This window comes from Anarrhichthys ocellatus, unplaced genomic scaffold, assembly GCF_004355925.1.
Source record: "Anarrhichthys ocellatus isolate YVR2014 unplaced genomic scaffold, GSC_Weel_1.0 scaffold15, whole genome shotgun sequence".
Lineage (NCBI taxonomy): Eukaryota > Metazoa > Chordata > Actinopteri > Perciformes > Anarhichadidae > Anarrhichthys > Anarrhichthys ocellatus.
The window spans coordinates 3,841,484-3,860,630 of record NW_022280045.1 but is presented as its reverse complement, the minus strand read 5'-3'; the positions used below and the strand labels follow the sequence as shown (position 1 = coordinate 3,860,630).

At 41.1% G+C, this 19,147-nt stretch overlaps 1 protein-coding gene across 3 annotated transcripts in view; it reads left to right on the top strand.

The window, feature by feature from the left end:
* Positions 1-18,456, top strand: part of tnn (tenascin N) — a 38,158-nt gene extending 19,702 nt beyond the window's left edge. For all 3 annotated transcript variants that reach the window (XM_031854430.1, XM_031854429.1, XM_031854432.1), the window contains 12 exons: positions 1,062-1,151; positions 6,199-6,462; positions 8,439-8,702; positions 8,917-9,180; positions 10,995-11,258; positions 12,929-13,059; positions 13,520-13,658; positions 13,838-13,989; positions 14,534-14,630; positions 14,727-14,891; positions 15,490-15,653; positions 16,983-18,456. In XM_031854430.1, the coding sequence (XP_031710290.1) occupies positions 1,062-1,151; positions 6,199-6,462; positions 8,439-8,702; positions 8,917-9,180; positions 10,995-11,258; positions 12,929-13,059; positions 13,520-13,658; positions 13,838-13,989; positions 14,534-14,630; positions 14,727-14,891; positions 15,490-15,653; positions 16,983-17,132 (2,144 nt within the window). In that variant the 3' untranslated portion in view covers positions 17,133-18,456. The remainder of the gene's footprint in view (positions 1-1,061; positions 1,152-6,198; positions 6,463-8,438; positions 8,703-8,916; positions 9,181-10,994; positions 11,259-12,928; positions 13,060-13,519; positions 13,659-13,837; positions 13,990-14,533; positions 14,631-14,726; positions 14,892-15,489; positions 15,654-16,982) is intronic.
* Positions 18,457-19,147: the final 691 nt, after the last annotated feature.

The window sequence follows — 19,147 nt, the reverse complement described above, 5'->3', positions numbered from 1 at the left end:
GGAAAACAGAAAAAAAGCAGGAGTCTCCATATTTGAAAGGCTGAAATCAGCATCTCCTGACATTTTGCAAGAAAAATTAATAACATTTAATTAACATTTTATCAAATATCAACAACGTAATAACGTAGGCAATTATTTTTCGATTAATCGAGTAGTCAGCTGATCATTGCAGCTTTTATATATAGTTTGCATACAAGAAGTGGTTTTGAATACATAAAAAGATTTGAATTAAAAATGAATTGTTGTGTCCTTATGTTGAAGTCTCTGAGGCTGGCTAACCAGTATCTAGTACCGGATGTTACCAGAGCTTGCCTTTAAATGAAGGGAGGCCATTTGCTGTCTTTGCCCCTAATATATTGCCCCACCTCTCATAACATGATCATGCATTTCAAAATACTCACTTATACTCCTTGCTTTTCTTAACTGATATTTTGCCCTTCTGTTGACATTATTATAATTTTTAATTATATTTATTTAGTCTGGTATTTGTTACTATTCTGACTGTTTGATACTTTGTGGGAAATGCCTTTATTGCCAAGCACTTTCCTTTAGAAATTGCTACATTTTCTAATCATTACTTACTTAAGACACATAAAGTACATATACTCTTGCACATACACTCAGTATGCATGTACAGTATATGCAAATACAGCTCTGAATTGTATCACATCAATACATTATATATTTAATAATTATAACAAAATAATAAAATAAAAGCATCTAATGCAAATGGATAAAAAAGTGGAATATCTTATCATATATTTAAGTTGCATATCATTACAACACAGATCACAGTATAGAGCAGTGGTTCCCTGCTATTTTCACTTCTAAGCCCTTAGAACTAAGCAATGTCTAGTTGAGAATTGTGGACACAAGTTATGATCAAGTTAACCAAATAGTGAATTTCCCTCTCAGATAGTAGTTGGATAGTTTCATGGATTTTTAGGACTGGCAAGACGAAAGCATCCCGAGTATTTCACAAAGAAAGAAAAGTCAGAAAAATAAATGTGGAATGGTGGAACAAAAATATAATCAAGATCAAAAAATGTGTCTTCGTGCAGGTCTTTTTCCAGGAACAGAGTACCAGATCTCAGTGCAGGCCATCAAAGGAACTACTGAGGGAAAACCTTCCTCTGTCACCGGTGCCACAGGTCAGTGTCAACACATAAGCGTCCATGATCCATTTAATCTAATGTGTTACTCAGTGCCAATTCTGTATGTTATCAGTAAGTACAAAATGGAACCAATTTTCCGCAAATTTTCTCGCTGCAGAAATGGCAGAGACTTGGGTTTGTGCCACCACCGACTATGTCTGAATTGGATGACATTCAAAATGAAAGATCAGCCACTTGCGGGAGTGAAACACATTAAAGAAAATGCGAGGACATCCATATTCTACTTAGTTTTGAATTGGATGCAACATCAACAACAGTTCTTAGCTCTTGTAAAGCCACCAGTAATTCACCTATGGGCAGAACCTAATAGGAAAAACACAATCTGTCATGCACAATTGTGACATGCGGTATGATACATCCTGGTATTCCCTTCCACACACAGCCAATGATAATAGCAAAATGAATACAGCCGGCAAGGAGCACGATTATGGGTTAATGATGTAAGGCTGGAATTTGCAGCCTATTAATCTGGACAGGTCGTAATGGCTGTGGTGAGCCTGTTCACCAAGAGGAAACATGATATGAATGGTGTAACGACTACAAGATGCTCCCTGATGGTTGAGGTGAGAAGGTCCATACTGAGTCCAACTGGTAATGTTGTTTTTTACCAGTGTGGCATTGAGTTTGACGCATTTAGTCTAACATTTGGTTTTAGGACGTGAGGAGGAATTAATTTAACAGTTTCACTTTAACAGCTGGTGATGTTATTCAGGTTCCTTAATGTTATTATTTAAGTTACTGAGGAATAGTCCACAATGGCATGACATGTCCGCAGTTTCTCCCATTATTCTGCTCATTCGTGCTTTGTTATTTTTAACTTTTCTGCCTTTCATTTCCTTTCCTTTTTTTCCTCACCCACCTGCGCTCTCATCCACCCTTGGAACTCACTCAGTTCAAAAGCAGTCTCCGGGTTGATGGCTCTTCATTTTTTAGACCCTGAGGCAGCCAATTTAATGGTTTTTAGTCATTAGTGTTAGCTAGGTATTTTCAAGACTCACCTCTCTTCATCTGCAGCCAGTCGGGTACTCAAGGGCATTTGTCACTGCTAATCTTTCTGCGCGTGAGTGTGCCACCTACTCGTGTAGTAATTGCATGTGTGTGTGAGGGAATGTGCTAATCTGCACCAGACAGACAGTGGCTTGTCTCCACTCCAGTAGCTACAATCCTTCATTTTCGGTGTTACATGAAAAGGCTTAGAGGTGATTGAGGAGGATAGGCCCCAGCTCTGCTCTCCAGCGAGGATGTGTTGCTTTCATGATGTCTGGTGTGGTGCAACAGAGACCACACACACCTATTATCTCACCCACCATGCTGTTTTTATTGGGCCGGCGTGGTAGAATGCAATGAGAGATAAAAGGATCTGAATGAGGAAATGTAGAAAAGAGCAACAGCAATAAAGAAAATGAGGACTGTAAGTGCCACGGTTACAGCAAGAAATGATGGGAACAAATTAGCAGGAATAGAAGAATACAATAATATAATATTAATTTATAGTATATAAATGTGTAAGTGTGTGTGTGATATTCTGTGGGTGGCTGTATCTGGTGTCTTTTAACTGCCATCAGTTCCAGAATAAAATGATTCAATGACAGCTAACATTTAGAAACACACCAGAGTCAAATGGATCTCTCTCTCCGGAGCAGACGTTTCACATTCACTAAGCTGCCAAGAGATTATAAATCGTATAAACGCAACCCACCACGGCTGCACCGCTGATTCAGATTCAATAAAGTCACCACCAAGGGCTGTATAACCAAAAGCAGATGGACTTGGCATTGGTAGAGGAGAAGAATGTTTAGTCTTTATGTTATCTGGACACACTATAGCACCTCATGTGGCCCAGTGGGAGCACCCTGTCCGCTCAGACTTGTCCATCAGCTCTGTACAGTAGGTGCCAGAAATATGACAAGTGAAAATGTGAGAAGGGACATTTTATAAAGATAATAACACTATAAAGAGAGAGCACTATTGGCCTGTTCATGTGTGTGTGTACAGGCATGTATGTGTCTGTGGAAAGGCTCTTCTATGTGTGGTAGTGATGCGCAGGAGTCTAACCACAGTCTGTGGGTCCGGCGGGTCTGGCGGGTTTGGGTAGGCTGAATTTTTTTTTACAGAAACATGGCGTGCAATAGTTCACCTTCTCTTCCCCTTTCCCTCTAGTGTCACTCTCTCTCTCTCTCTCTCTCTCTCTCTCTCTCTCTCTCTCTCTCTCTCTCTCTCTCTCAAACACACACACAGTGAGCGCCACGAAGCTATAGTAATGTCTGGCATTTGGAGGAATATCTGCAAGCTGTGCCCTTATTTATGGATACATACTTAAGCTCTACATACAGCTCTGTATCTTCAAAAGTTTCTTTTTTTGCGTCAATTATTTTGAGAAGTAATAATACATTAATAACTCCTGATGATTTGACAGCAAAATACAAAAATATCCGTTGGTCTAATGGGTTTATCAAAACTGTGACATGTGCATACCTGCTAGTACAGTGGATGGATAATGATGGATGATTTATGATGGCAAAAGCAGCATTTCATGTCATCCATATCGTATGTTACTGCCACTTCTAGATTTGGCAAAAAAGTCAATCCTGTCAAAGAATTACGAGCTGCATACGGTACAAATAGATTGTTGAGTAAACACATAAAGACTTTGGTAGCCAGAGGACTCCACAACAATACATATGTTACACCTGACGTATAGTGTCTAAAAGAACGGCACCTATCGACACATTTTTTCCCTGGGCTCCATCCACAGACGTACTGTATGGGTTCCACGGTACGGTGAGGCTGTACATGATGAAAGACGGCCCGTTACTGTGCGTCTTGTGGTCGATGCCTCTGCTGAACATGCCAGCCATAATGGATAAGCTGTTTTCCAAACAACCGAAGCCACAGCTCGTATTCTGTAGCCCGGTAGCCACTATCGCTATGCAGCTAGTGGGGTAGAACGTCTGGAGAAACTCAATCCATCACACACTGTAACTTCAGAGCAAATGCAAGGGATCCTTTAGAAAGTAGTCGTGCTTGGAAAAAACAATATATCAGACAGCCAAGAAAGCAGCTGTACTGCCTATAAGAGCCAAAGGAGCTGCAGAGGGAAACAAAATAACACCAAAGAGGGAGGAGAAACCTTTGATTTGGACAACGAGGCATGGTTGAATACAAGCTTCATTCAGATGGTTACAAACCAAATCTATTCATGTAACAATCAAGATTCTTCTGAGATTCTGAATTGATTCACAACTTCCTAAAAACCTTTTTTAAGTCCTTTTTTTTCTACAAAAAAACCTAGATTTTGCAGCTGATGGACAGTAATCCTACGGTGGCCCATGTGGTTTGTGTGTCAAGTCATACTCACACAGTCCTGGTGTTAGACAGCGAAATTATTTGTTGTAATAGTAAAAACTACACAGTCTGTGTGAACGGCCTCACAGTCACTTCATAGTCTTCAGTGTAGTATTCAGAGAAACCAAACATTTAGATGCTGTGTCATTGTGTATGCGTAGTGATGCTTTCTGGGCTCCCTTAGTAGCGCTCACTTAGGGCCACTTAGACTACTTTTTGACCTCTCATTTTTAGGCCTCGGAGGAAACACCCAACCCGAATAAAATTGAGCTGTAATAAATTCCTCCTGTGGTTTAGCTCATGACAGACTGTCAAGCAGTGCAGCCACAAGGACAGAAAAGTGCCAACGGGAGAAGAGGAGAAAGACAAAGAGGGGGTACAGAGTTAGACCGCTGCGTGTTTCCTTTCTTCTCCTGGATGCATCATCAATCACTTTTCATGATGCAGACTGCGCACTGACACAAGACTGACCCTCCACTGAGCCGCTGCCACAGAGGAATAATCCTAAATGATGATTGCTTTTACATTCCTCTTCACTTCTTCTGTCTCTCTTACGGTGCCTCTGTGGCGCTTTTTATTTTCTGTTTCCCTCCCTCTCTTCGCTTTCATCGAGATTCCCTCGACAGAAACTAACACCCATCCACACACATGCACCACCAACTGCTCCGCCTGCGTTTCCCATATGTCTCCAGTGATTCCTCAAGCCCACAGATAGAGGCTCTGCTGCGCTGCTGTGTCCTCGTCCCACTGAAGCTCATCCTGTGGAGCTCAGTGATGAGGACCAGACCATCGGTTGGGTTTGTGGGCTAGTGATGTCCTTTTTGAAGTGCTTCACAGAGCTCTTCCTTTGGGACTTTTGTTCGAGAGTCTAAACTCAGACTCACTCTAGCCATACTGTATATCAAACTATTGTCATACTATGCTCATCCTGCCCCGTGCAATTTAAGTAATAATACAATACAATACAATAATTCCGGTTTTGCTGAGGCTGTTATCCCAAGGAGAACAACAGCATTAGTCTTTTCAGCTATATAACAACATTATGTTTGTGTTCAGGTGACAAAGCCCTCTGGTAGCTGTAGCCTTCTAGTGGCCGTAGCAGTTATATGTCAGGAGCAAAAGAGGAAGTCAAGTGATGTGATTGTAGAGCCGCAGAGGGAGGATGGATCAACAACACGTCAGGCTTCAACTCGGGAGACCGCTGTTCATTTCCAATTTACAAATGATAGTCACTATTGTTATATTTTTTTCAGAGCATGATCATGATCGTCCCTGAACCTTCACCATGTGAAGGATTAAGGTCCCCTTACCTTGACTAAGTAATCATTTTCACCCAAACATCGTGGTTCGCTAATCTTAAAAAAGTCCTTCTTTAACCCAACCCCTGATCTTTCCCTAAGGCAAGTCGTTTTAACGCCTAAGCCTCACCAAACTTTTACAGATATAGAGTGAAAGCCCTCTTTATCTGTAACCTTCAAACAATATACAGTGTGTTCAATATCTTAGGGTTATGTCACTTGGTTTCTGTTTTCTGTACCCTGGGTGCTGTTAGATTGTGCTTCTCAACTGAGTTTCTAGCCAATGTGAATGGACGGGAAGGATCAGTGAAGTGAACAAGAACTCCTTATTTTTTTTGTCGGCTTGTCTCTTAGTCCTACTTTAATCTCATCTTCTTCAGACATGGATGCTCCTACCAACCTGATCACCACTAAAGTAACAGAGGACACTGCAACAATTTCATGGGATCATGTCCAGGGAGAAATAGATGGCTACATGTTGAGCTACACCTCTGCTGAGGGCTCCAGCACCGAGATCCCCGTAGGACGTGACAGCACCTCGTACAGGCTGGTTGGCTTGAAGCCTGGAGTTCTCCACACCATATACATCTGGACCTTCAAGGGCAACAAAGTCAGCACGAAGAGTTCAACAGCAGCTGAAACAGGTAAACTTTGAATGGGACCCTGGTTCATTACAGGAGTGGTCGATGAATTTGGTCTTCTGTGTGTGTCCACAATTAAAGAGCTTCAAGAATGACCTTTTAAGTTTAAAGAGGGTGAAAATTCCCTCTCTAATATATATTTTTATATTGCTGTATTAATTCAAGTTTCTCTACAAAAACAAAATTTTACAAGATTACATTTGAACACATCATCATAAAGGTATAATTTACCTTCGCATAATACAAATTTTTAGCTTGAGCGCATCATAATGTAACTCAGTGCAACCTCTGTTAACTTTAGCTGTTGGCTCTGTTATTTAGCAAAACTGGAGTGCTGCCCCACTGCTGCTAACAGCTAACGTTAACCAGCTCTCCTCCTGCCGATTTCAACATGTATTTGTTGTTCACAATGGAGCAATATCAGGGGGAAAATAGGTTGCATAAGAGTGGTTAACCATAGGTGTATAGTGCTAGTTTGCACATGTGTTGTGCTGATCAGCCATAATCGCATAGCGAGTGACACATGTTGGTGTTGTTGTGTAGCATAAATGAGCTCATAAGTTATATGATGATGTGATATTGGATGCATAGACTTGCGTATTTGCCGATACCTGATCCAGCATTTTTGGTTATATCGGAGAAATTTCACAACTTTGACCTGGAAGTCTCCGATATCTCAAGTTTCCCAGTCAGCGTATTTCATTTCTTTCTTTCCAGCCTGTGAGCAGAGAGAAGGATATTTTAAGTGCCTCTTTTTCTTAAACTCCTTTGTGTAAGACGCTTTTAACTGAAACTTTGATCTTCACTGTGTGGGTTTTCTACACTCTTCCATGTCTTTTTTTGTGGTGGCAAGAAGTCAAAAGCATAGAAATTCTTCACTTATCACTTAGTCACACAGATTTGTCTATCTGCAAGGACAGAAACTTTTGAAAAAGGCTATTTAATATAATTAGGCTGGACACCTTGTTTAAAGGCCATTTAGTTTAGCCTGGGGCTGAATGTCTTTAAGAAGTTTCAGAAGAGCCAATTTTGCTTCTTTAACAAAGCCAGCAATTTTGTTTCTCCTGTGTTGTCCTGTCTCTTCATCTTTGCTGTTGTGAAGGTTAGCAGCTGTTGCTGTCTGCTTGCCTTCATGTCTCTGAAGAAAAAGGCTGAAAAAGAAGGCTTTTGGGTACCAACTGGCAGACATCCAAATTGCTTTTAGCTTTTAGCAGACACGTTAGCTCCAATAACCCCACTCATACATCAACCGGCGGGATGGCTCTTGCATGCAAATATCTGAAGAGGCTTGAAACTCACTTTGCTAGCTGGTGATCTTAGCAATTGTGATCATAATTAACTATAACATGAGCAATATGGGAAAGAGCAATTCATATTATTGTTGTTATTGTTATGTAATGATGAGGGACAGATGTGTAAAATAATTAGCTACATATCTTCAGTGTGTGGGCATTTCCTTACCTGTTTTTGGAGAATACAAACAATCCGAGTGATATGGAGCAGCTGAGATGAGATATAAGTTCATCTGAAAGCCAAAGCACTGACATCGTATCAGGAAACATCACTGGTTCAGATTTCTCTTCACTGCAACAATGTTCTGTCACCATCTTTTATTTGCTATAGTAGTTTGCATGTTATCTAATTAACATAGCTCATAGTGTACTCATAGTAAGCCTGCTTATATAACAATGTGATATAACGTCAAACTTGGATTCGAAACCTGTCACATGGGAATCTTTGGTTAGTCATTGTTTTTTTATTTTTATTTTCATCTTCTTGATGGCAAATTTTGATTAAAGGACCAAAACACATTGATCCAAGTTTGACGTTTCAACCCTCTTACACAGAGACCGAAGATTATGTGTAAGAGGGAATCGCATTATACTGATTTGGATTAGCTGTTTGCTTTTGTTGTTATGTATGCACTGGATGTCGTGATGTCCTTTAGTAGTCCCTACTAACCATAACTCCCCACACAGAGGTGGACGCTCCTACTAACGTCTTGGCCCAAGATGAAACAGAGTCCAGCTTCAGGGTGTCCTGGGATCACACCCAGGCAGAAATTGATGGCTACATCCTAACCTACAGCTCTTCTGAGGGCTCAAGTGAGGAAATCCCAGTCGGGTCTGACAGTACTTCATACATGCTGACTGGCCTGAGGCCTGGTGGCCTCTACACCGTCTACATTTGGGCCATCAAGGGGAGCAAAGCCAGCAGGAAGATCTCAACACAAGCTAAGACAGGTCTCAAATCTAACACTTTCTGACCAGCTTATGCCAAAATGTTGGGTTATGTGCTTGTTGAAAAATACATTTTAAAAACTTTCCTAAATGATTCCCTGACACCTGGTTTTTAAATGTAGCTTCAGCAATTGTGTCTACAAGTTGATGGACTGGTCTGTAGACTGTAGTTTGCATCAGTAGTGTATTAATATCCTCTACTAACTACTTCCTCTAGAACTGGACGCTCCCGCTAACCTCTCAGCCCGAGATGAAACAGAGTCCAGCTTCAGCGTGTCATGGGATCCAGTCCAGGCTGAAATAGATGGCTACATCCTAACCTACAGCTCCTCTGAGGGCTCCAGTGGGGAGATCTCAGTGGGGCCTGACAGCTCCTCTTACAGGCTGACTAGTTTGAGACCTGGGGTCTTCTACACTGTCTACATCTGGGCCATTAAAGGAAACAAAGCCAGCCAGAAGATCTCAACACAAGCTCACACAGGTCTCTACCCTTTTCTGTTAAACCGACAAATTAAATCCATGCCTCGATTTAAATATGCCCCTCACATATTCTTTTGTGGGGCCATGTTTATGTTTAATACATCATACCTTCTACAGTTATTTTGACAAGACAAGTCTCTTGTAAACCCCAAAAGGAAAATGTGTCTCTCACATGGAAGAATAATCAGCTTATTTGTTTAAAGAAGTTTTCAAATCCATCACTTCATCTATCTGCTTGCCAACTTCTCATGCAAGGCAGCCCAGACATCCATTTTCCCCAATACTCAATACCCAATAGTACCCAATAACTTACTCCAGCTCAGAGGTGTAATCCCTCGAGCGTGTGCGGCAACTACCCTGCAGTCTCCCCTCAGCCACTCATGCATGGAGCATAAGAGGGCGCTCAGGGCCACTATTTCCAAGAGACCAAAACACCTCTACTTGCTACTTTGAAAGAGACTCTTCACTCTGTTATTCAGACTGAGGTCAGCCAACATGATCGGGAACCTCATCTCAGCCTCTTTTATCCAATAATATGATCATTTTATCTACATGTGCTGTACTACCCAACGTTTGTGACATACAGATGAAGGTTGGATTGAAGATTGACTCTTTGGCTCAGCTGTCTCTTCACTGGCACCCAATTCCCCTAATGTGTTGTTGTTGTCCTACGTTTTCGCTGGTGTGTGAAATCCAAATTTCCCTGGATCTTTGGAACAGCTGCCTAATTATCTGAATAGAAAAATGCACTTTTTACCAGAAAAGGGCAACTGAATGCCTTGAAGGAATCCCTCCTCAGTTTGACTGTCTTCTTCACTCCTGCTGTCCACCACCAGACAAGCACCTTCTAACCAGGGCTCCTTGCAGCTGCTTGCATGATTGGGATTTTGAGCAGAGTCCATTCTGTATAGAACCTATGCATGGTTAGAGGAAAATTGGAGGCTTGGAGTTAAGAGTTGAATTTATTAGTGGGCAGAGAAACAAGGTATTTTCAGCAAACCCAGAAGGCCAAATGTTCTGACCAATCTTCGTTTTCCTCCCTGCAAGATGCAGGTGCACCAGGCTCCCCCCTCCAGGGAAAAGCAGGATCGATATGATTTATGATGCTCTTTCTCCGAGTGATGCACAATCAAGTATAGTCACAATGTGCTCAGTCCATAACATCTGCCAAACAGGTATTGCACCCAACTTACAGCATTTTTGGCTGAGCTACAAGGATTCATCCGTTAACAGAGGCTCTCGTGTTCTTGTTCCAGGCAAAGTTTTCTTAGCTCTTGCTATAACCGTTACTCCATATGCAGCACTGAGCGCTTCAACTAAACTCTTGGCCCATCATCAGTGTGTTGTGAGACAAAGTGGAGTCAAAAGTTCAATGGACATCAGCTTAGCTACAGTTCTGATGAGAGCTCAAGCACAGAGACACCTCTGAGATCCCATGATGTCTACTACAAGCTTACTGCCTGAGTCCTTGTGTCCTTTACATTGTCTACATTTGGGCAGTGAGTTGGGACAAAGCTAGTGGAAAGATTTAAACATATATTGCATCTGATATATATATATAGAGAGAGATATATAGAGGGTATATCTATATATATTTATTTATTTATTTTTACGATGCAATATATGAAGGTAAACATCATTTTTCTTGTAATGACCATCATATTACTAATGTTTTTATCAAATGCATGCCAGAAGATTTCGTTTGTTCGCCTTTAGGTGAGAAATGAAACATTACATTTTGTGGTCTGCATCAGTAGTTCTTGTAGTTTGCATCTTTGTAGTATAACAACCAACTCAACGAACATCTTCCTCTAGAACTGGATGCTCCTGCTAACCTCTTAGCCCGAGATGAAACAGAGTCCAGCTTCAGCGTGTCATGGGATCGAGTCCAGGCAGAAATTGATGGCTACGTCCTCACCTACACCTCCTCTGAGGGCTCTAGTGGGGAGATCCCAGCCGGGTCTAACAGCTCCTCCTACAGGCTGACTGGCCTGAGGCCTGGTGTCCTCTACACTGTCTACATCTGGGCCATCAAGGGAAGCAAAGCCAGCAGGCAGATCTCAACACAAGCTCAGACAGGTTAATACGAATAGGCAGGATTTTCTTATAGTTATGATAAAGCTCTCCTCTCTGTTAACTATTTGTCAGTTAACATCTTTAAAAGAGGTAATTGTTTTTACACTTCTGGCAGTCTAGATTTCTGTTTTCAAAGATGTTGATACACACAGGAAAAACTGCATATGGAAACATTTACCAATGGTAATTATCCAAAGCTATTTTATCCTATTAATCTGATTTTTAGTGTAGTTGAAAATTGCTTTATTTATTCATTTAATAATGATGATACTTGTGATTAATGTGCACACAAAACAGCAATCCATCAATTCTTACGACCTATGATCTTTGATTCAATCAACCGGACAATTCTTACAAAGTCAAAATGAATTTGATGCAAACTACCAAGGAGCACCAAAACTCTGGCAGGAAGTGCATCCCACAGGCGAGGCCATGTCAGTGGGTATGTCTGGTAACTTAGTGTGGGCTAAAAATAGCAGCGGCAGCACCTGGTGAATGGGTTACAACAGGGGTATCATTGTGTGAGCCAGATGATCTGTAAAATCACCTGGGAGCTCTAAGTGAAAGCTGGATCTTTTTCAATTAGGCAGCAAATGGCAGAGTTTGGGATTATGAACTTGTCTCGTCGTAATTCATTAGAAACTGTCTGTGGCTACGGACCAACGTGGTGCTGGGTTCCGATAGGAAAGCCATTGTGTCAGACAATATCATCTGGGACACATAAAAGCATGTGTTATTACATTTGGGATTTTATAGGACCTAGTAACAAGCACCATTAATACATCTGTTAAAACGGTCTCAAACCGACACCAGTGTGTTCCACAGACTTTTTCAGCGTCATTGTTTCCACTGTTGATTCTACTAAATTCATGACTGTTCACACAATTTTCTCCCACTACAATTTAATTACCAGAAAAGCTGTTAAATTTGTTCAGTGTTGGTAAAAACGAGAATAGGATGAATCCTGAATAAAAGCAGCTTTATTTATACTAGAAGAGGACTGAAAGAATGAGTCTTGACTTGAATAAATAATAGATAGCTTGAGCTGATTTTGTACGTCATGGTGACATGCGTTTCCTCTGATTCCCTGAGCCGTGGGAGGTTAAAGCTGCCACGGTTGCAGCAGGCATCTTTGTGTCAGACAAATTATTTCAGCGTGTGTTTCAGGTCAAACCTCCCAAAGCAAGGCAGAGTTTTAACCGCCAGTTCATCTGCACAGGCAAATTGTAACTTCGCAGGCTGGTAGTCATCTCTGGTGTTGTGTGTCAGGTGGAGAGAGGCTGAAAAGCTACAGTGTTAGATACATTAATGTTGAACTTGTCATTGAAGTAGAGAAAGGAAATAAAGAGGGATTAATACCGCACTGCAAAGTTATGTCTGTCCTAGGAAACACTTATTTTAAGTGTGAGGAAAAACTTTATTTTTTGAAGCACCAATGAGAGGTTCGGGTAAAATGATGATTTAACAAAAATGTTAAAACAGCTGTATTAATTTAAGAGACTCTTTTCATTCAAGATTGATTATTTTTTTCCAGTTTTATTGAAGAAACTCAAGTAAATAGCAGCACAAATCCTCTGCTTACCCAATCCAGACCTGAGTAAAGATGTACTCATGAACTTACAGTATACTCCATGTCCCTGTGCTGTAATCCACTCTGATTTACACTCCAACAGACATTGATGCCCCGAAGGAGCTGAAGGCGACAGATGTGACGCTGGAGTCTGCTCTTTTGACCTGGCTTCCTCCTCTTGCTGACATTGAGGGGTACATGCTCACCTACAGAGATGAGGATGGCAACATGGAGGTATAGCCATATAATTGACTCCAAACCGAAACATATTCACATGTGCGACAACGAAGGTATTACACTCTTTGTCTCACAATTTGTAAATACAGATTCTGTGTCGGAATATATTTGGACTTATTTTTTGCCAAATGGGAATATTGAACTAAGTCCTGTCTTTCTCTCTTCAAGCATACAAATACCATTTGGAAAACAGTTTCTTCACTGCTTGGAAAAGGCTGAGGCAACAGCAAAACTGCATGTTCAATTTAAGCTCTGTTAAATGCTGACCCCTTGTGGTCAGACATATAATGAATCTACTTTTGGATTTATGGATGAGGTGATCGATCTTTTACTTGACACTCTTTTAAGATTGGACAATTTTTAGGAGCCCACTTAATGTCTGTCTCTAATTGAAACTCAATACCATGTCATGTGTTCAGTAAGATTAACTGCAATTATTTTTATTTTTTTTCTCCAGATGGTTGAAATACAGCTTGGCGCCCGCGAGAGCAATTTTGCTGTATCCAGTTTGGAGATGGGGAAGAGATACATCGTCACCATCATTGCCTACAGAGGAAACAAGAGGAGCAAGGTGGTGGAGACCATCTTCAGAACAGGTCTGAGCACTGCTGTCTACTGAGTCACTACTGTTTTCTGTGTATGATGCTCTTTGCTCGGATTCCTTTCTATTTTTATCATTTTATCAGTCAGTTTGTGTGACATGTTATTCTGCGCTGTAACGTCACGTCATGAATATTAAATAAACATTAATAATACAGTCACACCTCTCCCCTAGTTGGTATCCTGTACCCCTTCCCCATGGACTGCATTCAGATCATGAAGGATGGCAACAAGAAGAGTGGTGTCTACACCGTCTATATTAACAACGACCGCTCCAAACCAATTGAGGCTTACTGTGACATGGAGACTGATGGAGGCGGCTGGCTGGTATGAATCACTGATGAAACTGCACATATCAAAATAAGGAAAGACTATCTTTTGAGTAAGGCTTCAGGATATTAACAGTATTGTTTATTTTTGTATTATAACTTTATTGACAGTAATGTTTATTATGTGGGCAGAATTTATAGCAGTACATATTAAAGGGGTATTCCACTGACTCACACAGCCTCTAAAAAAAGTTGTGTAATGTCTTCTTTGGCTAAAAAAGCCAAAGAAGTATGGTATAAAAAAATATCCTGATGACTTCTACATGCTGTTGAGTTGCCTTATGGGTAATGTAGGACCCAGTGACTTTAGAGCTAAGGACTAAAAGTCAAGATATCTGGACCTCTGACACTTTGATTTTGACTATTCTTTTTAAGACAGTCCCCCCAACTTTATGGAAACATTGTCCCAGTAGGCTTGAGTATCCAGTTAATGATTGTAGTTGACAGTTGTTGCTACTGGAATTTTGGTGGTGGAGACGGTAACCACCTGGAAACATTTGTGTAACAGCTGTGAGTGAATATCCTGTGCTCGCTGCATTCAGGTGCTCCAACGACGTACCTCTGGCAAACTTGACTTTATGAAGCGCTGGAGACAGTACATAGCCGGGTTTGGCAACATGACAGAGGAGTTCTGGATTGGTGAGCACTGATTCTCTGCGGACATCGAAACATGCACATATGAAACGGTAATGGAGTATTTCTTCTTACTCTCACTCTGTCTGGCTGTTCCCTCAGGTCTGGATAAGATATATGAGCTCACCAACACTCCTACTCAGTATGAGCTGAGGTTTGACCTGGGCCTGGGTGCTGAGAGAGCCTATGCTGTGTACGACAGCTTTAAGATTGCACCGGTCAAGCAGAAATTCAAACTCACTATCGGCAAATACAGTGGAACAGCAGGTGAGCCTTTTACTCCTAGAATCTTTTCCAAACTACCAGCAATACAATTCACAGCATACTCTACAAATGTATATACTCTCTGACACTTAACTCAAATAGAAAGAGTCATAGAGATGAAGAGAGGGCAAGGATGGCAATGAGACAGACCGGCAGGGAATACAGGGGTTTCAAGCAGTAGGCACCCCACCCATCAGTGTGTGGGGTTCTGAGAAAGCTAATACACACCGAAAGGTAGGTGGTCTGTGCTAGTATTTGTTTGAGAAACTTGCATTCAGTCAGTTATAGGCTGCAGTTTTAAAGGGAAGAAGAAGGCAGGGTTTTAATGGGCTTTGAAGACAGAAACATACAGATGCACAGCAAGTGGGACATTGGGTCTAAACATTAAACAGTGTTCTGAAACAACATACACTGCATCGCTCTATTTTTGGCTTTTTATTAAATGTCTTCCATCAGGGAGCACTTGGAAGAAAAAGGAGTGAGCAGCAAAATCTGAGAGTATATTGTTGCTAGAGGAAGGTACATGCAGACTGTTCTGTGTAGAGTTTCTAACGTTTAAAGTCTACAGACAATTTTTGTTAATTATTGTTGACGATCCCAGGTGATGCTATGACCTACCACCAAGGCCGGCCCTGGACTACTGTTGATAATGACAATGACATCGCCCTGGGTAACTGTGCCCTGACCCACCGTGGCGCCTGGTGGTACAAAAATTGTCATCTTGCCAACGTCAACGGAAAGTGGGGAGACAACAGGCACAGTTTGGTGAGTGAGAGTGATTCAGTGCTTCAGTGTTGTGGATCTTCCAATGTGGGTTTAAAAGAATATTGAAAAGAACAAACATTAACAGGTTTTGGTGGTTTAACGTCAAGGACAAAGGTCAAGGTTTCTTTATTAATAACCAAGCATAGATGTGTTGTGCAGACAGGAGATTCAGCATCTAGAGTTAAAACAATACACACACACACACACACACACAGCTCAAAGGACATAAACACACACACACACTCACTCCAGGGCTTTAAGTGGCCCTGACTGTAATCTGTGATGACAGACTTATACTAACTTATAGAGATAAGGCTGTAGACTGTCAAACATCAAGCCTTCACTCCATCCTTGCCAGCGAATTAATTCATTCTCCAACTTGCAAAGTTTGAATCTGCTTCATTAAGTCAAGCTATATTTGGAACTTTTGTCCGTGAATAATAAGTGGTTATCTAAACTGTTATGTAGCTCAAAATGTCAATGTGGAAAATCAAATTTTAATTGAGTGTCCTTTATTAATTCAGAGTTGAGGCTCCATTCATTGGGGGTTTCAAGGAGGAGTTTTTGCTGTTTTCTTCTCTTTGTTTTTCCTTGTGCTAAAGGAAAGTTAGTAGTTGTACGACTGCCACTCACAGCTAGCTGCTTCTCCTGTCTCAATTTTCTACTGCGTAAGTGAAGCACAACAAAAACAACTAGCCGTCGTGTTATTCGGGGGTTCTTTCAAAACATGCTGCAAAAAGAACCCAAAAAAAGAATGACGACGGGGAGGCTGTTCCCTGGTCAGCAATCAAAGACAACTCCGCCCCAACCCCACTCTTGGTTGTTTTGTTTCGGACTGTCGAGATGAAGTAGAAATGGCCTCAATCCATCAGTGGTGATAAGAAAACACATTTCTCACACCAGCTATAAAGCATAAGTGTTTTTGCCAGGCTGATAGGGTAACAACAACAGTTATTATGTCTAAGGGAGTCTGATACTGAAGAAAATGCCAGGGGATTTCTCTGCTCTTGTCGAGATTTCATCCATAATATTGTTGTTGTCTTTTTATCGCAGATGTCTCTCGCAATGTTTGTCGGCAAAATGCAACAACAGTCAAAACAAGTTTGTACTCACATGAAATGAAGCCACAGGCTGGTGTTTATTAGTGTTTGTCATTCCGCCTGTCTGTCATTGCCGCCTGCCTCTTCTGTGACTCTGTCTCCCATCCTTTTCTTGTCTCCCTCATTTCCCCTCTCCCTTCCCTCTCATCATGCCAACATCACCCTCTAACCATACTTTGCGTTTCCCTCTTCGATCTCTTTCTCGCTTAATCTGCTGTGCTGCTGTCAGGGACTGAACTGGGAGCCGTGGAAGGGCCACCTGGTGTCCCTCGACTTCACCGAGATGAAGATCCGACCCGTGGGAGCCTTGTCCAGCAGGAAGAGGCGATCGTTGATGGCCAGAGAGAAGAGCAGAGCCATACACCTCCAAAAGAAATAATAGAGCACCTCCCACTTCAACTGCAACAGTCGTCACCAGTCCCAATAACCTGCATCACGCTAGATTTGGGTGTTTCTGTACATACCTATGTCCCCACTGGTCTACATGCCTCTATGTGTCTCAACTCTTGGACAATATGTCCACTTGTTTGGGCGAGGAGAGAAATGCCAATATGCAATAGTAACTTATTATCTGTTTGTAAACAATGGGATTAATCAGAAACTCCTGGTGGTTGTGGGAGGGCGACGAATAGAAAAATGCCTTTGAGTTGTTTTGAAGTGAACTGAAGTTAATTATTAACATTTAGTCTTATCAGTTATGATGCAATAGTTATTCTTAAAAACTCCTGTTTCACTGATTCTGGTAGTAACCTTCATTATAAATCAGGAAACAGTAGATTTAGTTAAATTCGGATGCAAGAAATCCCATTTTTCTTCAATTACTGCATTCATTTGAACTTTTACAAAGGTTTTTGTATTATATTTGTTTATTTTTTGTTGTATGAAGAATTTCAGTAGCAACTTTTCTTGTGTATAGTAGTATTGTCATAACAACATAAATGTAAAAAAAAGCGTTTTGTTTTAAGGCCAAGTGTGAACGATCGGCGAGTTATTGCCCTGAGTTTATTGAGTATGAAGTTGGCTGGCTGTGTCACATTTAGTTGTCGCTGCCGCAAACACTGTCACATCACATTAGCGTGTGTGGGACGAGCCAAAGAACAACAATGGACGGCTGTCTTGAATGCCCATATTGCTCCTGCTTTACATTCATAGGATACCGACAGCGCATATCAATCAATGTGATGTGCCTGCATCAAACGTCAATAAGGATGACGTGTGTTTGCCCCATCCTCAGGGACTTAATGAACAAACCCTTGTTTTCAATCTGGAAAGTTGACAAAGGTTATTAATACTGCTTTGACTTTGACTTTATTTCATTATTACAATTTTTACGCATTTATTACAAGGATTTCTGTTGACCTGCCAGGATTGATCTAAAATCCCTGATCCGCATACATTTTACTGAAGTGTCTTTTGAAACCTTCATGGCCCATAAGTTTGTATTCCAGCCAATCCTCAATCAGGATTTTCAAGGTCAGAAATGAGGAATTAAAAAATCTGTATATGAATCTATTTGTTTTACTAATTGCATTGTCAGAGTTACATTATAGCTGCCCATTCATATTTGTACCACACATAAGTAAATGAATAAAGGTCTTGTTACATTGAGATATTGTAATGTTCTATAGTCTTAAGGGATACAGATTGAACAAATAGGTTAATAAACAAGAAGCCTATCTTTTTGCAGAGGTTAAACATTTACTATGGGAGAGAGTTTATAATGAATATTGTATTGCTATATTACCGTAACACAAGAGACGTACTGTCTACAGACATGCTTGCAGCTCTGTGAGGCTGCAATTTTCGGTCCCAAATTTCAAGGCAATCCATCCAATAGTTTCATTTCACTCTGAAGAACCTCCTGGTGGTGCTAGAGGAAAAGTCGGGATCACCAAATTCATTGGGATACATCCCCTGGGGTCTATGAGTGTTGACAAAATGACAATGCCAATCAGCAGGCTGTTAGTAGCTCTTAGTTTGATGACAAAAATCTCAGTCTCCTCACAAAGCTAAGTTGCATTACTACTTTGACAAAATCAGCTTTTTAGCTGTTTGCCCGAATTGTCAACATGTTCATCAGCACGTGGAGTTTGCTCAGTTTGAATTTACATTACTAATCACTGATGACACATGGACGACGCCTTGCAATGCAATAGTGCTGACACACTGATAATTTGTCTGTCTAGAACTGCAGTGTTACCACAGTGCAACACTTTCATCACACTGAATTGAGCAACTGTACTTGCAGGAACCGATGACTGTTTGCCGTCTGGTCTCACAACAGATTCCCAATCCTGCATCTCATAATCTGTAGACAGCATTTCACACAGCTGCTAGAATGTGTCATATTCACGACACATTCCACCATTTAAACACACAAAAAAGATACAGTTA